At 40.7% G+C, this 19,927-nt stretch overlaps 1 protein-coding gene across 1 annotated transcript in view; it reads left to right on the plus strand.

Annotated features, from left to right (window-relative positions):
• LAMC2 (laminin subunit gamma 2) overlaps positions 1-19,927 on the plus strand; it is a 54,328-nt gene that overhangs the window by 31,618 nt on the left and 2,783 nt on the right. The window contains exons 7-22 of the mRNA XM_007425369.3: positions 452-641; positions 1,880-1,989; positions 2,630-2,851; positions 4,050-4,232; positions 6,214-6,417; positions 7,019-7,155; positions 7,903-8,059; positions 9,372-9,577; positions 10,889-10,971; positions 11,768-11,905; positions 14,307-14,451; positions 15,595-15,744; positions 16,139-16,253; positions 17,153-17,352; positions 18,905-19,063; positions 19,173-19,272. Of these exons, the coding sequence (XP_007425431.1) occupies positions 452-641; positions 1,880-1,989; positions 2,630-2,851; positions 4,050-4,232; positions 6,214-6,417; positions 7,019-7,155; positions 7,903-8,059; positions 9,372-9,577; positions 10,889-10,971; positions 11,768-11,905; positions 14,307-14,451; positions 15,595-15,744; positions 16,139-16,253; positions 17,153-17,352; positions 18,905-19,063; positions 19,173-19,272 (2,499 nt within the window). The remainder of the gene's footprint in view (positions 1-451; positions 642-1,879; positions 1,990-2,629; positions 2,852-4,049; positions 4,233-6,213; positions 6,418-7,018; positions 7,156-7,902; positions 8,060-9,371; positions 9,578-10,888; positions 10,972-11,767; positions 11,906-14,306; positions 14,452-15,594; positions 15,745-16,138; positions 16,254-17,152; positions 17,353-18,904; positions 19,064-19,172; positions 19,273-19,927) is intronic.

Raw genomic sequence — 19,927 nt, forward strand, 5'->3', positions numbered from 1 at the left:
CTTGGGCTGGAAAAAGTAAAAAGCATAGCTCTGAAGCAGATTCAACTATGTAGCAGTTGAGCTGGAAGTAAATTAGCTAGACTTCCACAACACTGCTGACATCCAGAGGAACACATGTCCAGCCAGTTCAGAATCCCCATGTGGATGTGTGCTAAGATCTTTTTTAGTAAACTTGACACGTTTTTGTCTGGAGCAGATTTAAAATATAACAAATAAGTAGATAAGCAAACAAACAGCTTCTTAACCATGCCATAACCATGCAATCAGAAGCTAGGCTATGGGATGTAGACCTTTCATGTTCATCGATTCCCTTGAAGTCCTCTCTACTGCTCTATAGTCATGCTGGTGTTGTTAGATAAAACTTTTTCATGGCATTTTCTTTATAAATGTCATTTGCTGAGACATTTTATTCTTATTTGTATTACTGTTCTTGCTATGTACATTTTTGTAGCCAGGTTCCTTGGGAACCAGCAGCTGAGTTATGGACAGATGTTATCTTTTGATTATCGAGTGAACCGACCAGGATTTCGCCCTTCACCACATGATGTCATCTTGGAAGGAGCTGGTTTAAGAGTCATGACCCGATTCATGCCTAATGGCAGGATGCTACCTTGTGGAATCAGCAAGACTTACACATTCAGGTAAATTGCCTGCAATATTTAAGGGCTCTCTCAAACTTTAAAGTCAATAGTACAGCCTTCTCAGTGACTCCTTATTACCGACTCTGTGCTCATATAGTACACTTATTCTCTGCCAGCCCTTGATAACTTTAATACTAAATGATGTAAATTTGAATGAACCATCACAGATTTAATACCACAAATAGTACTTCCAAATCATTCAGTATTGTATCGCCTCAATGATTTTCAATAGAGCCAGTTTACCCATCAGTAAGGAAAAGTCAAATAATCAAAAGTTGTATATGTCCCTGTGTGAACAAGCTCAGTAAGGCTTTATTTTATAATGATTTGATTGCTTAGATATGTGGTTTTCTAACTATGTCATTTGAACCTCCCAACTCCATGGAAGCTTCTTAGGAATTCCTGAACAAAGGACAGCTGATCAACCAATGTTTTTTTAAAGATTTCTTGGCTGTATTTATATTTCATGTTCTGTATTGTTTTAATTGTTTGATTGTTTTTATTATTGTTAGCTGCCCAAAGTCTGAGATGGGCGGCTATATGAATGAATGAATGAATGAATGAATGAATGAATGAATGAATGAATGAATGAATGAACAAACCACCACTGATCCGCCCTTGTAGCATGGGAGAACTTGCGCTGATGCTAGTGTATGTGCACTGACTCCTCCAAAGTGATGCTAAACCACAGCACAGTTGGCTGGTGCCTATTATGAACTTTATGTGTACCTCAACCTTTCCCACCCTGGCCCCTTCATATTTATTGGGCTCTCAGCTCTTGTACTGGAGTAGAGCCCTTACAGTTGCTTGCCATTGGCCATGCTAGCTGGAACTAATGGATCTGAAGGAAACTTACTCCAGCCTTATATTAATTTTTGTATGCATGTGGGAAGCACTTTTATTGTTGCTTTGGTTGCAACTTTGATTTCTTGATATTAAGGAAGGATAGTTAGCTCTCTAAAATTATTGAAAAAGATACTATATTGATTTACTAGGTAGTTGCATTTTGTAACTGTATTTGATTCTCTGAGATTCACAGAAAATCTATGCCATACTTCCAGCTCCTCCTTGGCCTCAGAGTGCTGTTGTTTTCTCATTCTTTGTGACCATTTTCTTGATACAACAGTGCTGGTGTTTCTTTCACTTCTAGCCGTGTTTGTAGAGATATATTTTGTATGCAAGGATGGTTATGCAGATTTTTTTTTTTCATATAACTTTCTTTCATCTCTGGCCTGCAGGTTAGATGAACACCCAAGTAGTAACTGGAGCCCTAGGCTTAGTAACATTGAGTATCATCAATTAATTGGGAATTTGTCAGCTCTTCGGATCAGAGCCACTCATGGAGCTGGTGAGCTGGGATCAGGAACTGGGCATAAAAAGGGGTCTTTGTATATAATTCTTTTGCTGATTCCTTATTTGAAAACTTCTATCCAATTTTATAATCTGAAAGAACACAAGGTAATAAGAACACATTTTAAAAACAGATTATTGTCAGCCAACTAAAGCTATGATTTTAGTCATTTTTACATTCACAGAAAGTTTCCCAGACTTGCTCTGTGTTTCTAGCACAGAATGTCTGCATCACACAGAAGATTGCAAAGTATTTTCCTGGGGGATGGGGAAGGGCTTCTCCTATTTAATTGAAGAGCCAAAGACCATGCTGCCAAGAAGTTATAAGAGTTGAAGTCCAACACATCTGGAAACACCAGTTTGGAGAAGAACTATCAGAGAATACTTGGAAAAGTTTAAACATTCATTTGTATCTAGTTTTCTTTAATTTTTTAAAACTTTTTTTTAAAAAAAAAGATTAATGCAGATATAGGAGAGAACAAATGTTGAATGAAGACATGTAGAAGACATCTGGAAATAGATCTCTGTATATCCCTAGACATATTCTATTTTCTGTTAGACATGATCCAGGTGCCATTGCCTAAGTTTGTCACGTTCTTCTCTGGAATATTTCCTGCAATCACACTCTGTTTCTTTAGGCATCGGATACCTCAGTAATGTCATTTTGGTTTCGGCACAGCCAGGCACTGGCTCTCCAGCCCCCTGGGTGGAGCAATGCATATGTCCAACTGGATACCAAGGGCAATTCTGTGAGAAATGTGCTCCAGGGTACAAGAGGGAGAACTTGGGTAACATTGGGGCCTTCAGGCGATGTGTGCTGTGTCAGTGCCAGGGAGGAGGAACCTGTGATACAGAAACAGGTAAGAGAATCCACAGTCTAAGGGTCTGTCATGGTGGATGGGTTATTTTTTTGTCCATTCATTTTTATTTGAAAGGGCAAGAATGTCAAAATCACTGTAGGGTCCATCTATATGGTGATCAGGAGATATTTTCTTTGTGATGGAGGACTGAGCATGAGGACATATTTTCCATATTATATATCCACCATTTTAGATAAATAGAGATAGAGTCACACTCATTAATGTGATCAGCCTCCCTCTCCGTGAAGAAACTCTGCAAAAACCTTGAGAGTTTCTATTTAAAATGTTCAGTGAATGGACACTCAAAAAGAGCTGGAGGAAAATCTTTTGGAATGCATGAAGTGTTTACTTTTTACTTATTTTGGTTTTTTACTTATTTGTTTTTTACCCATGTGGCTTGGAAAAACCAGAATTATTGCAGCAATAATAGGGGGAAAGCTGCTATAAAGTTTTCAAGCCTATTGCCATTTAAGCAAGGTTAACAGCTAAGATTCTTGTCGTTGCCTACCCAGAATTCGAGACATGATTACTTGCTAATATTCTGTATGATTAGCTCTTATGTAATGATTTTTAAAAACGTTTTATAAAAGTGCAAGGGATAACCTACCTGATAGGCAGCTCCTTGGATTTCAAACGGGCCATTTTGGATTGAGACTGAGAATAGCTGCTTTTATTTTTTTCTCTCCCAAGCATTTCCTGATACTTTGTCAGTTGATGAAAAGCAATTACTTTCCATAGAGTCCTTGATCAGAAAGGGGCTTCATCTATCTGAGCATCAGCAAGCAACAAGCTTGTCCCTGAGTTTTAGATCCTAAATTTTTCAGGAACAAAAGAGCTGTGATTCAACAAATGAATAGTTCTTCTGTATCATTTTTTGTGGGTGTGACTGATGACTACAATAAGCTACCATTTGTGAAATTAATGGGCACATTCTATCTACACAAAATGAAAGACAGTCGTTGCCCTTCAAAAGTGAATTTACATTCTTCAGAAAAGGCTACTTTAGTACTTGTGTGTATATGCATGCTCAGATACACCAAGCTCTGTTCTATATTTAGTGTTTTCTTCCTTCAGAATTTTTCATTTTGATCTCATCTGTTTCAAACTTTTCTCCATAAAAAGAAAGAAGCCACTGGATTCTGATGCAAGGCTCCATTCAACCAAATCCTCTATCTTTTCTTTTTCCATCTCTGCTCAGGAGAGTGTTATTCAGGAGATGAAAACATGGAGCACCTAAGTGCTGCCTGCCCAACTGGGTTTTACAGTCTTCCCTGGGATTCACAGAACTGCCAGCCATGCCCATGCCAACGTGGCTATGGTTGCTTCATCCTGCCAGGCACCCAGGAAGTTGTTTGTAACAAGTGCCCTCCAGGAGCCAGTGGTAGGATTCATATTCTAATGTCTGACAATCCTTTTTTTTTTTCCAAGTCAGCTTTCTTTTTCCAAGAGAAAGGCAAGAGTCTAGCAAAAGGGTGGGAGGTGATTGTATATACGTGGCAGGGCAAACAAGGCACACAGTGACATGTCTGGGGACATCACTCTCTGCAGATTTGCAGAGCTAATAAGTAATAGAAGCAAAGACGGGAATAGGCCATCCTCTTCAGTAGTTAGGATTCCCAAATAATCCTTGCAGCAACTGGGAATTAAATGTTGGATGGGGTGAGGGAGAGGTCAAGAAACTGTTACATAACCATCCTGTGTTTACCACTTCCAAATGCATTCTCCCTGTGCTGTTTTTTTAGAAATTCAGTACTGGCCAGTGACGTCTGTGTAGGGGAGGGGGTCTAGGGGGAGTCAGAGTGGTGTCAGAAGCATTGTGTCATTGTGACGTGAGCCCTGCCTCTTTTCTATGTGCAAGTTGCTGTGGATGCTGTTGAACATGATCCTGGCTTCCAGATCCAGATTCTGCTGAATGACTAGACCTGCTATCTATGAAATGTTTGGGCTCTGCCTGGGCTGAATCACTTCAGAGTTAGGATTTAGGATCTAGGTTTAAATACAACCTCCATTTAAATTATTTCCTAGAAAATCAGAGTAGTACGTCATGGGAGAAGTCTAGGCAAGAGCCTTTCATCTTGACATCTAGTTTTCTGTGGAAGCAATTATTTTGTATGGAAGAGCATTCCATCTTATAAATCTCATCCTGTTGTCTGAAGTGAGGTACCAGAAACATAGGACAAATTTGGAAGAGGGGATTGTATGCTTCCATGCAGTCAATGACTGTGAGTCACAAGCAGTCATATGAAATAAGGCAGATGCCTGGAATGAACAAGCTGGTGGGTCAACACCAAAGAAAGAGTCAAACCTTAAGGACAAACCTGTAAGTATGACTGAGGATGAGGAGCAAGCCAGAACTCAGTACTCTAAGGTCATGTTAGAGCTCAAGGAGGTGGATTCAAGAAGCAAACTAGAAATCAGAACTGGAAAACAAAGGCTATAGAAACCTGATTATTGCTTGGTTGGTTGGAATGCAAATGTCTTGTAGATTTCTTCCTACCTCAGAGAATCCAATTCTAGCTTGAGTAGGCAAAGAAATGTACTTCACTGCCTGGGTTAATGCTATACTACACCTGTAGTTCAAGGGCTCACCATACTGGCAGTTGAACACACAGTTCAAGTTCTGCAAGTCCTGGTAGACAATTTATGGTTAACCCTATAATGCACTGTGGTTTTAGAAACAGTTTATAATGTGGTTTTAGAAAAAGTTTATGCACGTGTTTAAATAGTTTAGTTCACGATGGTATTTATTGTTGCAACAGATTGTTTTAGGCCTTCCTTATATAACTCCATTGTGTTGATTTAATCAGGTTAAGCTGAAACAGGCAAGGGTTACAATAGGGTTTCATGGACTTTTTGGGGGATTGAAGGCAAGTAGAATTGCTCTTACAACTGCATCTCATAAAAACCAGCAGAGAAATTGTAGCAGATAAACAACAGATAGTAAAGCTCTAAGTATCCCTGCCTTCTCCATTAACCTGGGTGGTTCAAAGCTTCTTTTTCTGAAACTGTTTTTCAAAAACGACCCGTCCGAGTTTTTTTACATACTCTCTTCAGCTCCCGTCACCCCCAATGATTTGTTCCAAGCACTCATGTGCATATCCTTCTACTCAGAAGTATGGAAACTGCAAGCCCTTTCTGTAGCCTGGGTTACACATATTAAGAGAAAGAATTCAGGAAATAATTCAAACATATTGTACAGTCTGAACTGCAAGTGTGTGAGCCATTCGTGTGCACGTAGAATCCCACCGATTAGAGAATGTGGGTACTTACAGAGCTCTGTGCTCTAGCTAGAGTTCAGGGGGAGTTCCTATGTTGGCTCTGGACTTCCTCTGCTTGCTGTTCACTGTTGTTTTTCTTTTTAGGTTCTCGATGTGAGTCTTGCACCAATGGTTATTTTGGAGACCCCTTGGGTGAAAGTGGACCAGTACGACCCTGCCAACCATGTCAGTGTAACACTGTTGACCCAAATGCTTCAGGGACTTGTGACCGCTTGACAGGGGAATGCAAGTGCAAGGATGGATTCTTTGGACAACCTTTATCCACAAACCCATCAGAGAGATGCCGAGGTACATCATTATCTTGCGCAAATGAAGGCTGATTTCAAAGTCAGTATAACCAGAGAGCTTTATCTGAATTATACTAAACTCCCTAGAGTCAGAGGTTCATGTGTTGGAGAGCCAGCTGAATGTTCTGTCTCTTAGGGCTAGTTATTTACATGCATAGATGGACATGGGAACTATTACCGAGAGAATTAAACATGCACTAACATACCTTGCTAGTCTGAAATACCACCGGGTAGTGTGTTTTATTTCTCTGGGTTGGCACAACTTGGTTTTCTGCCCCAGCCTCATCCCTGGCTGCGGGGATGATTGGTTGGATAATGCCCGGCTGCGATATGTTATATTTTTATTTTTTATATTGTGTATTTTATTTTTTTATTGTAAGTCATCTGGGGTCATGTAAAAGTGAGATGGGTGGCTATATAAATTGAATGGATGAATGAACGAATGAATAAATAAATAAATAATCTGGGCGTTGTAATCCCAGAGTGTCTGAGGGTTGCCAGGTTGAAGCAAGCTGCTTTAGCAGAAAGAGAAATTGCTTTTCCAGTTCACATGTGGTGATCTGGCCACCTCTAAATATTCTGCTGTTTTCTACCCTTTGTAGCTTGTAATTGCAATTCAGTGGGTTCTGAGCCCCTACGGTGTCGTGGTGATGGGAGTTGCCTTTGTAAGCCAGGATTTGAAGGGCATAGCTGTGAACACACCCGTTGTCCAATCTGCTACAATCAACTGAAAACTCAGGTTGGCTTCTCTTCTTGGTGTTTCAGTACCATCATTATATCAGTGGACTGTATGAAAATCTTTTCCCTTCCCTTGCCCTTCATTCTTTGGACATAGGACACCTGAGGCTATTACTGGAGTTAGTATCTGCAACAAAGCTAACTAATGCTACTTTGCAACTATGAGCAGAACCGGTATTCCATTCAGAAGAAAAAGAAACCCTATTTCTTTTCTTAAATTAAGACGTGTCTCAAATAAGACATGTTCAGTGAGCTTCATTTTGGAAGAGGCACTCAATCCTGTGTAGGAGAGTTGGTGAAATGCCCTACTAATAAGGCATCTGTTAGATTTTTAAAAAATAAAAATATTTTAAAATGCCTAGTGTTTTTCCAATCCAGATTTTAACCAGATTAATCGAAGATTAATCAGCAGACCACATATGAATGGCGCACAATAAGTCAGTTCTTAGGTTAAGTAACTACATCTGGCCCTGCAGAAATGAGAGACATCCCAGTAATTGCATTTTAATTGCTCTGAGTGTTTAGGAGTTGAATATCAGTGTAATGAATAAGCAAGTACAATGAGCAATTGAAATAAAAGTTACACATACAGTATGTGAGTTTTGGTTCCTTTGAACCTCAATTCTATGGTTCCTTGAAGGGTCTGGAGTTGCTAGTCAAGTACTGAATGTTACTTTCTGGGTGACTTCTAGTCATGTTTTTTAATTCATTTTAGCCAGCTAACCGAGATGATATGCTTTGCTTCCAGGTAGATCAATACCTCCAGCAACTGCAGGGACTTGAAATGCTTGCCTCTTGGGTTCAGGCAAATGGAGAGCCAGCAAATAATGCTGAGCTGGAAAGGAAAATGAGGGAGGTCGAGGAGCTGCTTCAGCGAGTTTTGAAAGACACAGAGATTTTACAAGGTAACTCATGTCTTCCCAAATCCCTCTGTGGTCTGGAGAAAGAACAGATGTTACAGAAACAAAGTGGAGGTTGATTCATCCAAATTATATTTAAAAAATAACAATGGTGCACTTAATTATTCTTTTAATATATACCAAGAGCTGTTAACATTCACACAAAGACAAATAAATGGCTTTCACCAAGCAGAGAAGGATCTGCTTTCTTTCTCTGTCAAGCTTCAGCGTCCACGTGTCACGAACTGCCCATCTTTGACAGAGAACCACATGGACTTTTCTCCTACAGAAAAGAAATCCAGCCATGGTGAACCTCTATTAATCCCCCGAGAAAGGGCTTTTTCCACTCCTTTTCTGCATTCATCAGCACGGAGCTTCATAATTCCTCAAATATGTACTGAGCCATTAAAAAGAAAGTTTAAGAAAATTCAACAGTTCTCCAGTTCATTACAGAGAGTACAATCCAGCCAAAGTTAATTCTGTTTCATTCCAATTGTTTAATGGGAATGCTTTAAAGATGATCTTCTGTTGGAATCAGTAGTATTTAGCTCAGTCATGGTCATAGTAAGGCACAAATAAACAAAGCAGTCTATTTAAAAAGCTGCTGAAATGTGAGCATGGAACTTTATTGGGGGAGAAAACAGTTTGTGGATGTTTTAATTTTCCAGCTTCTTCTGAAGCTTGTACATTTTCAAAGCAGTGACAACAAAGAAGGAATATTCCAAAAACTGATAAAAGTGTTACTATTACTGTGGGTGGGTGTTTCCAGCCATGTACCAGCAAGGAACTTTTTAACTGGGAGCCAAAGAATATCTTGTACATAATGTGTAACATTTAGTCTTAGCTGTTTTAATACAAATGGTTTAATACAAACTGGTTTCAGTACAAATATTCCTATTAGTATCAGATGACATGTTTGGGCTGGAATGTGGGTAAAGAGGAAAGCCATTCTTCTTATCAGCTGTGATCCCAGTAACAATCCTTATCTGGCTAATTTAAACAAGCAACATGGGAACTACAGTTTGTGCACAAAGGGTAATGTGCAGTTTGGGGGTAAAATCTGTTTAACAGGATTTAAAATGGCCTGTCCACTTAGCCTATGTTAATGATGAAGAGTAGGCAGCTATCCCTTCTCCTATCTATCAACATGAGATAATCGGGAGAAAACTGTCTTTCTAAGTGGGCTTTTCCAGAAATCACATGAAATCTATCTACTTGCCAGATTTGTCTAGCACCACTTCCTTCATGTCTATTTCAATATGCTTTATGTTGATTCTTGTTCTCATCTGTTTCTTGTCCTTTTCTTATGACACATAAGCTACTGACAGGGCCTTGGGAAACCGATTGTCTAAGATAAAGTCACAAGAGTTCACTTACCGGAGTCATCTGGATGAGATAAATGAAATAGCCAGTAGAGTGAATTCTCTGCGCAATCAGTACAAGAGTCAGGTACAAGATGTCCAGAGGCTGGTTGAGAAAGCTTACTTGGATTTTGATCAGAGTAAAGCAAAGATAGAAGGCATGGCAAGTATCTTCCCTTGTTGGATAAAAGTATCATTTATCTGGGTGGTTAGTATTGTTATTGTCACTTTGCTAAGGATCCGTCATAAGGGTGTTCAATTTTTTTTTTATTTATTTATTTTGGCCAGTAGGCATATTTGAAATTTGGAAAACATGAGCACGTTGTAAACTGGGGGTGGATAACCATGACAAACAGTTTTCACGAAGTCCCTAGCACTTTAAGAATGTGTTGCCAAAATTCACTGGCAAAATGGATGTATTTTGATGAGCTCCCCCTCCCTTAAGAGTAAAAATGGGAATGGGAACCTCCGAGAAGTCCCTGTCCTTATTGTGCCCCAACCCCTCCCAAGACCCAACTCTGTCATTGGGAGGGCAATTTCAGCCTAGTGTTGGCATTTGTGTAGGATTTTAAGGGTGGCAACAGCAGCAGGAAGGTTCTAGAAAAGTAATTGCCCCCATTCCCACCCTCAGATCCCCATAAAACCTTCTTTGCTTTGGACCTTGAGGCTGGAGGCACCAAGGGAGAGGTCTACAGACACATTGGAGCTCATGGGCACCACAGTGGAGAAACATTGTAGAAAAGTGTATGAGATCTCTATAGAACCTGCATTTTGAGGAATGTTTTACATCCTTATGGAATTTATGCCATTGAAGACTATGCTACTCATTATCAGGGATTGCAGATAAGGGAACAATTTTTGTTCCTCTTGGAACAGCATCACCAAGTATAGTTCTTCTGTTCCATGTATGTATGGAAGAGATATGAGTGATGACATTAGAAATATCCACATTATTTGGATAAACAAAACATCCTTAATGCACTGGAGTCAGAGAGAAGTAGTCTTAGGATGGCAACAGTACTTCAGAAGTAACTTAGATCAGAATGCTCCAATCTTCCACCACAAAACGTATGAAGCTGCCTTTGTTATGTAACCCAATGTTGTCTGTCCTGACTAGCAGTAATTTTCCAGGGTCTCAAGCAATTTTTACTTGATTCTTTCCACTTAAGATTCTGGAGGCAGAACCTGGGGTCTTCCGCGCACTCTTCCATGGAGTTATATCTCCTGTCAGTAGGATTTCCATTCAGAAGCTGAATGAATATAAAGAGAATGCCCTTATCAGTTGCATCATTGAAGTTCTTCCCTGTATGTCTGGAACAAATGAAGTCCTTTTATTGTGTACCTCTAAGAGTGAGCGAAATTGAACTCAGGCAAAATTATAAATTGTTGTGTTAAAATGTGTCCATTTCTAAAATACTGCAAGGGCCTTCTACTTCATGGAATCACATCTTGATATTACTTTCCCCCCCTTCAGATTGTTCCATCTCCAGATGACACTGGAAGTGGTTCGAATGGGTTCTTAATCCTAGCCCAAGAAGCCATGAAATTAGCCAACAGGTGAATCAATCATTATCTGCTCCAGGCCGTCAAACACTGTTTCTGTTACATGCACTCATTTTGAAAGCATCAACCAAACAACTCTTTAAGAGAGTTGTCCATGAGAAAATCTTAGGGTTGTAAGCTAGATTGAGAAGTTTAAAAAATATCCGGAGGGAATGGCAAACTGCTTCATGTTTTTGCCAAGAAAATAAAATGGCACTAGGAGTTAACTGAGGGGATGCGGTGGCGCAGCGGCTTAATGACGCTGAAAGTTGCTGGCCAGAAATGGTCGATGCTTCAGCGGTTCGAGTCCAGCCTTTGCATTAACAGGGTGAGCTCCTGTTTCCTCCCCAGTTCCTGTCAACCCAACAGTTCGAAAACTCATGTGAGTAGATAAATGGGTACTCTCACTCCGGTGGGAGGAAAAATGCTGGCGGCGCCTTACAAAAAGGAGTCGGGAGCAGTTGCTGGTAAGCGCGAAAAACCGTACGCGCCCAAAAAGGGCGCAAAGCAACGGAAACCCTGCCTCCTGCGCACGCCAGCTGGGCTCTGCTCTAGGAAGGAGGCTCTGGCAAACCACTTCCGAAACAATTGCCTTGAAAACTGCAAGGATTCGTCCAAGCAGTCACTGCAGAGTCGGTAACGACTGAGCGCAGATTATTAAAAAAAAAAAAAAAAAAGGAGATAACTGAGCTTGAATGAGACTATCTTTTGGGGAGGGTTGTCCCATGTTCTTTGGGTAAGAGAGGGATGGTGGATGCCCATGAATAAGCTTCACTGTCTCACCAACTTCTTTCCTCCTGTTCTTTTTCAGCCATCTGCAGCTGGCAGATACCATTGAGGAAACAGGCAGGGCAGCAGAAGATGCCTCCCAAGAGGCACGGGCATTGCTGCAGGCCTTTGTGAGTGGAGGAGATATTGTGATAAACTCTGCGCAAGGGCTCCAGAAGAAGTGAGTTTAAGTGGGTTTACTTGCATGCATGTCTCAAGGATATCATCTACTTCTTCAAGTCTCTTCATACTGAGGTCAAAATCTTAAGGTGATTGTTAAAAGCAGACTACAGTGATGGAAGTTATATAGGGATATATATAACTTGTTATTGCAAAGTGAAACAGGTTGTCCCCTCTGAGGGATTCCTCCCTCGATGAGGCCAAGATCAATCCAACATAAAAAACTGGTATGTGTTTCAAGGCACTGCCATCTCTTAAAGTTCCCTGACCCAGGTTCTCCTTCTTTTTTGAGTGTGAAGGCAGTAGTAAGAGTGAAAATAAAAAGTAGCATTCTCTACTTGCCACTCCCTCTGGGATTAGAGGACCTAAATCTTAAAGGCAATAGCAAGGATGTCATTCTACCAAAGAGAAGGTCCGACTGAAGACAGGCTTTTCCAGAACTGTTTTAAACATGTTCGAGGCATGTTTAATATTCCATTAAAGGCAAGTAAATCATAATGGTACCTCCAATGTAGTACTTAAGAACTTCAGAGGACTCCTGCTCTTTTGGAGCCCTGGTGGCCCAATTATTCCCATAGTGGCTTGACTAGTGGCCAGTGGAAAACCACATGAGTTGAAGAGCATCCTCCCCCTCATGCTCCTCAAAACCTAATACCAAGAAGCAAACAATTTCTGATACTGGAGAAAATATGTAACCACTATGATCAGTAGTAACCACTGATATCTTTATCCTACCTAAAATATATATGTTTTAAAGTTCTACAAAGCAGTAACTTCTTGAAGCTGTAAACTCAATAGCTTAGCTATGACCTGGGTTAAGATTTTTTTTCTTTTTTTCTCTCCCAAATCTCTTACATTAGATGAACCTGGCTTCTAGTTTTTTCAGAGAGGCCTATCATTACTTTTATTTATTTCCTTCTATTTATCCTTGCTAACTTTCTTCTAAATTGAAGAATCCCCAAAGGTGTACCTTTTTTAATAGAAGACTTACTCTGGCTGGGTGGTTATTTTGGTTACCCTTTTATATACCTTGTTCAAAGTTGGACTTTTCTTTCTGAAAAGAAAAAGAAGCTGGCTGGCGAATTCTGGGAGTTGAAGTCCACCCATCTTAAAGTTGCCAAGGTTGAGAAATTGTAATGGATGGCATGAGCGGGGAAGATTCTGGAATGGAACTTCAAGGTTGTCAGGAGGGGGCAGAGACATTCCAGGGCAAGTGCCTCCTCAGCCCACAGCAAGAGTGTGGGAAGATGAAAAGGATGAGGCTGGCCCCTCCCTAGAGTCTCACAGGGTATAGCCACTAGTTGCTTTAGCATAGGTTGAGTCTGGCGAGATTTTGTCTATTAGGTGCGAGCTAATGAAAAACCATGCGCGCCCGAAAAGGGCGCGAAACAACGGAAATCCTGCCTCCTGCGCTCGCCAGCTGGGCTCTGCTCTAGGAAGGAGGCACTGGCAAACCACTTCCGAAACACCTTGCCTTGAAAACTGCAAAAAGACTCGTCCAAGCAGTCACTGCAGAGTCGGTAACGACTGAGCGCAGATTAAAATAAATAAATAAATAAAGGAACTGAACTGTACTGGATTGCCCCATTGCTGTTCTTGGGCTGAACCTGACAGAAACATTGGTACAGGGGTTCCATTTCTTGATCACCCAGAGAGTACAATAGAATGGTGGGGACTGGCTTTTATTGGAGATGATGATGATGATGATGATGATGATGATGATGATGATGATGATGGTGATGATGATACATGAATATGGATTCTCCATATGGCTCTTTACCAATTCTTTTGAACAATTTAAAAGGCAAAACTAAGAAATCTAATACTGACTTTATTATTCACCCTTTATATATGCTGGACTGAATATAGCAGATGTTAGATATGAAGAAGAGATGTCCTACTGTTAGTTTCCCAAGCTACCCAAAGGGCTTTCCTCTGTCTTCCTCCTCATGCTTCTTGAAGTTAATGCTGTGCGAGGAAAAAAAACAAAAGGAAAAGAGGAGCATCTCCAGCAAAATAGACAGATTGTCTTAGAGAAAATCTATCTATGTGACCACTAGGAGTCAAAAATGACTTGATGGCACATAATCCATCAAATCCAGCAAAATAAAAAGCTCTCATATTGGCATATCTCCTGTTCTATTCCTGGGTGCAAACTTCACCTCCTGAAATAACATCAGAAGGATCATGGGATTCATCTTCTACCTCTGGATTCTTGGCAAAGAAAAATCACCAGTATGTAAGACAGCCAAATATAGGGCACACTCCCCTACTCAGACTTTGCATCCTCCGGGTTATATATGAGTTAGACCAGAATGGGGAGAAATCAAGATAAAATATTAGGGGATGGGGAAGAGAAAGTCCCCCCTTTTCAGGCTCAAAAGTGGTATTCTAATTTGCAGGTATGATGAGCTGAAGCTGCTGTCAAGTGAACTGGAGGCTGATGCTACCCAAGCTGGATCTAACGCTGATAGGGTCTATCAGGACAGTCAGCAGCAGCTTGGCTCTCTGACTCGTTTAGCAAAGATTGACACAAGCTTTTTTCAGGTAAGGCTTGTGTTTGTGGATTAACTGTGGTTGCCCCCAAGAGATTTTCAGAAAAGTCTTTGTTTTACTTCATGCGTTCATCTCTTTAAATGAAGGACATCCTGGCAGTGGGAGAGAGAAGCTGTGGCTGCATTCACAAGGCGGCTTTGCTGTGTTCCCCTGACAGGAAGTCATGCTGCCCCCCAACGTGCCTTTACTGCCCACCCAGAATAGGTCTGTGCTGTGCTGCTGTCTATGCAGCTTAATGCATGACATCCCAAGGGCCATGATTGGTTGTCTCCTTGGCTATGATCCCAGTCCTGCCTGGAATAGTATGTGGGAATGACCTTGGGAGACAGGGCAAAGAGACACAGCCAAGGGAATGGTCAGATAAAAGGCAGCTTAGCCTGCAGCAGGAATGCAGATGGGAAAAGCAGCTCAGAAGAGACCCTCCCTAGTTTCTTAGGGACTAAAAAAAAAGGGGGGGAACGGGGGGAGAAATGTACTTTCAGACCTGCAAGATTCTGTTAATGTAATCTTACAATGAAGTAGAAGTAGCTCATCTGGCCGTGTTTCCTGTCTGGTCTACCTTGCAAGGCTGACACTGCCCAACATTGTCCACCTGCCCAACATTGTGAACCATGTCCACCACTCTTCCCATTAGCACGCAAAACACTCTGATTACTCCAGGCACTGCAATTCCCCCCCCCCCCCATTTTCTTTTCTTTTGTACCATCTACTGACTGAATTTTTTGATTGTTTGACCTTTTGACCACTCACTTGCAGCAAAGAGGTAGGGGGATGTTTTTGTATCCTTTGGCTGTCATCTAGTGGTCATCCAGATTTGTGCAGATGAGATGCAATGATTGGATAAGTATTGCTGAGGAGCTGGAGTTTTAAAAAAGAGTATTATTGTGGGGATCAGTGTGGGAACACTGAAATACCCTAAGAACATAATGTGAGAGGAACTGAGGAACATAATGTGAGAAGAACTGAGCAGCAGTCCCTGGGAAGAGAATTACCAACTGTGTAGGGTTCAGAAGTACAAAAGCCAAACTGTACTTTTAATTATCCTTTGAATTATGCCAAGGATGGCCTAATCAATTTCATGGCTTGCCTCTCTAGGTTAACTGCTTTCCCTCAATTTTTCCTCTGATGTTTTAGGAGGAGGCCAGACAGCTCCAACAGAAAGTGGACTCTTTAGCAGGCTTCATAGAAACCTACATGGCAGAGTACAAGCAGCTGAAAAGCAACTCAGGGAACTGGGAGGAAGAGATCAAAACGTTATTGGAAAAAGGACAAAATGACAGACTGGTAAGTAATCAATATATGTAAATAAATACAAATTAGTAAGTTCTGAGATCCGTAAAGTATTTACTATTCAACAGGGAAACTTCAACCAAGATCTTAATCATGAATTTTTATGACATTATAACTGGCATGTTTATGGTTTGTTCTTTGTTTCCATATGAGGACTAAAAGCATTGACTGTTTATGTCACTCTTGGGAATCCCCAGTAGAAGGCACAGAGATACCCCCTGAAATATACTAAATGTCTGAACCTGGTCTGTAAATAACCACTGACCCTCTGAGTCTTAGGTGAAAGGTTCCTAGTGGGCAAATCCTATATTGCTGTACACAGTATGGATGTGGAACTGAATTTATCTGCTGTGTATTTTCACACTCTTGTCCTCCTGTCTGGTTACAGTCATCAGTTCCATTGTTGTCTCGTGTCAACCTTGCCAAGCAGAAAGCCCAGGAGGCAGTGAGTGCTGGTGATTCTTCTTTGAATGAAGTTGAGACTATCTTGAAGAAGCTGAGGGGTGAGTTGTCCCTGGATCTAAATGAGTTGCAAGTTTCTTATGAGGCTTGTGAGTAGTGGGTAAGATTGTGCAGCACTTTTGATTCAGTCCCAAAAGATATTTCAGAGAATGTGGGAGAGTGAACGTAGCACCAGTCTTCAACTCTTTAAACCAATGACCTCTTTTCCCAGGATCACGCAGCTCTTTGCAGCTGCCAGGTGAACCTGGGGGAAGACGTAGCTGCTGTAAAAAGTTGACTGCACCTGTTATGTATGGAATGTCACATACTGCAAAGCACTTTTTTGGAATCAATTTTATAGTACATAATAATGGGTGAGGAGTTCATTGAGGGACAGGTTAGAAACAGTTATCATGTCCATGTAAAAACTTAACAAGAAAACAGGATCACATGGCACATAAATAATTTAGATCAAGAAAAGAGATGCTCAATTTAGAACTTTTTAATGTGACTTTTTGTTTTAGTAAGCTAATCAAATGTTTGGAGTTGGACTTTGATTATGGTTTGAATTGTAGAGTTGATCATTCATAGTAACCTTTGGCAAGTTGTCCTGAGACTTCACTGCAGGGTACAAATCAAATCAATGAATGTGCAGAGTTGGAGGATGGAAAACTTTGTAGCCCATTTAGCCCTGTGCTCAATATTCAGATTCTAGAACTGCAACAACCCAACATCTCGCTCCAGTCCTCTGCCTGAAATCCACCTTATTCTCAAGTCAATTTTTAAAAAATTTTCTCTTATCCTAATTCTCTGTCTTGCACGATTTTCCTCCTTATTCTAGCCAACCTTTTAACCTCAAAGTATTGGAAACTGATAATTCAATAAAGCTGAGGCACAAATAAGGTAACTTTCTGTGTTCATTTTTTAAAAATTTATCTTTTTCTCTACCTTCTGTTTATAGATTTTAATTTTCAAGTGGGTGATAAGCAAAAAGAAGCCTTGGATGCCATGCAAAGATTACCATTCATCATCAATAAAGTTGCAAGTACCCGTGAAAAATTGAGGAGTGTAGAAGCAACCCTAGGCAAGGCTGTTAATGAAGCAGAGGCAGCCAGGAGAATGTCTGCTGAAGCAAGGGAGATTGCTGGGAACATTGATAAGGTATAGAGGAGTGGAAAAGATGTTATGGTTAGCAATCTGGATATGGAAGAACTAGTATGCTTGAGGATGGATGGCCACGGCAATTTGATTTTCTTCATTTGAATTTATATCCTGAAGGTTTAGATTAACATGCTGTCATTCAAAACTTCATCAGCAAATACCTCGGTTCACGAATGCTTCTGTTCACGAACAATTCGGTTCGCGAACAGCAGCGTTCGCAAAATTTTGCTTCCGTTCGTGAACTCCGCATCAGGTGACAAACACAACCTGTGGCCCTCTTCCCTGCTCTGACACGTGGTCGTGGCTTCCTCTAGATGAGATCGCGGTCGCAAACACTTGCTGTGAAGCTTTTTGGTGTGCTTTTTATCACATACAGTACATCCAGCATGGCTCCAAAGAAAGTGCAGAGCAAGCATGGTGCAACATTTCAATGTCCTCCACTGCATCAACCTCATTGACAAAGCCTGGGAAGATGTCATATTTTTATGGTTAAAAAACCCCCAAAACATATGGTTCAGAACGGATTAACCTTATTTACGTTGAACCTTATGGGAAAATTTGATTCGGTTGGCGACCAAAATCAGTTGGCGACCATGTTCGTAGGGGTCAGAACAGATTAACCTTATTTATATTGAACCTTATGGGAAAATTTGATTCGGTTCGCAACCAATTCAGTTTGCGACCAGAATTGTGGAACGAATTAAGTTTGTGAACCGAGGTATAGGAAGTGTATAGGAAGACACTGTTCTTTACTTCACATTTGGATACCACTTCAGATTATTCAGAATCTGTCGCAGATACTTTCATGTATTCATTCTTACAACAAACCTGTAAGATAAGCCAGAATAATCATTGGCCTATTGTGGATGGAGAACTGAGGCTGGGAAATACTAGTTTGTCCGAGACCACCAAATGTATTTTGGCAGAATGAGATTTACGTACATCAAGGACTTTCCAGCTCTCACTTGAGTTGCTTAGCCACTATTGCTATAGTAGCTTTCATCTTAACTATAGGTTGGATAGAAGTCTATGGCACGAACTGGAGTGATCAGTTGATCCTCTGTGGTTATGTACATCTGATATTGGTCAGAGATGAAGATGGATTTGGGGTCTGGACCCATAATAAAGGGTAAAGTTAATTATTAGGATTAGGGTGAGATAGAAAAAAAATACTAAGAGTAGGGAGACTCCTAGTTCACAAAACCTCAGTGGGAGATTTTGGCCTCATCACTTTCTCTCAGCCCAACCTATCTCCCAGGGTTTTTGTGTGGAAAAAGGTGGAAGGAGCACTATGTATGGCATCTTGAACTACTGCATAAATGTTGGATGTAAATCTGATAAATAAAAGGGGTATCAGATAGAAGCATCAATCTTGGGATTTCCTGGGGTTATTGTCTCAGTTTTGTGGGATTTCTTGGAAACTTATTGCTTATTACTTATTATTATACTTATTGCTTATTACTTCTGCACATCAAGCCACCAAATGGATCTTCAAGTATCCACCAGGCTTCTCTTGATTTTCTTATATTCTTTCTTGTATTTGCATTCCCAGGAGATAGGAAGGCTGGCCTTGGAAGCAAATCGGACTGCCGATGGTGTGCTTGTCTTGGAGAGTGGGATCATGTCTCTGAAGCATGAGGTCAAACTTGTGGGAGAAGAACTGCAAGAGAAGGCAAGGAAGATTGACATGGATGCCTCCATGGCTCAAGAGGTAAGTTTCTAACTTTGGCTTTTTACAATGGGAACTTTGAAGAAACTTCTGTTTCCATACAAAAGACTACTGAGCAGGCTATCACAATCTAGTATTGATATTTCTCCAGACAGTTGAGGCATCCCAGAGGGCCAGAACCAATGCTGTCAGTACTGGGAGTGCTGTCCAAGACATGCTCAGGTTCCTAGAAGATGTTTTGCGCATGATAGGTAAGCAGCAAAGTGATTTCCCTTTATGGCTAAAGCATTATTTAGTTTCATTAGTGGATGCTTCAAGAAAAACTTGAGCTGGTTAACCAGGTTAAGTCAATTATAATAGACAGTAACAAACATATATTGATCATTGAACATGAGGGCAGGGGGGCAAATATTTTTTAATACCATTTGAACTCTCATGTTATTTTATAAAAGTATGAAAGGGATATTAAAATGTGTATATTCCACTTGTTATGGCTATCTCAAAAAGACAACCCTATTAAGGTATCAACGATACAGAATATATAATAATATTATACATGAATTTAATAAAGTAAAAGCAGTTGAAAACTCCACTTAAAATTTTTCATACCTAAAAGCCATAGTACCAAATGTATTGCTCAGATAAACTTTATGGATAGCAACCAGCACATTGAATTGTACCCAGAAGCCTATTGGGAGCTAGTACATCTCCATGAGGGTGGAGATGTACAGCTGAGTAACATCAGCAAACTGATGATACCTCATCCTGTGCCTTCAGATGACCTCATCCAGTGGTTTCATATAAATATTAAAAGGAGTGGGGAGAGTGCCTAGCCCTGAGGAACCCCAGCCCTGAGGAGCCCTTCCACCAACACCAAAACCAATCCCAGAGGAAGGAGTAGAACCA

Source organism: Python bivittatus, unplaced genomic scaffold (genome assembly GCF_059951505.1).
Source record: "Python bivittatus isolate LINGU-HERP-01145 unplaced genomic scaffold, Pbiv_v1 ctg000700_np1212, whole genome shotgun sequence".
Taxonomy (NCBI): domain Eukaryota; kingdom Metazoa; phylum Chordata; class Lepidosauria; order Squamata; family Pythonidae; genus Python; species Python bivittatus.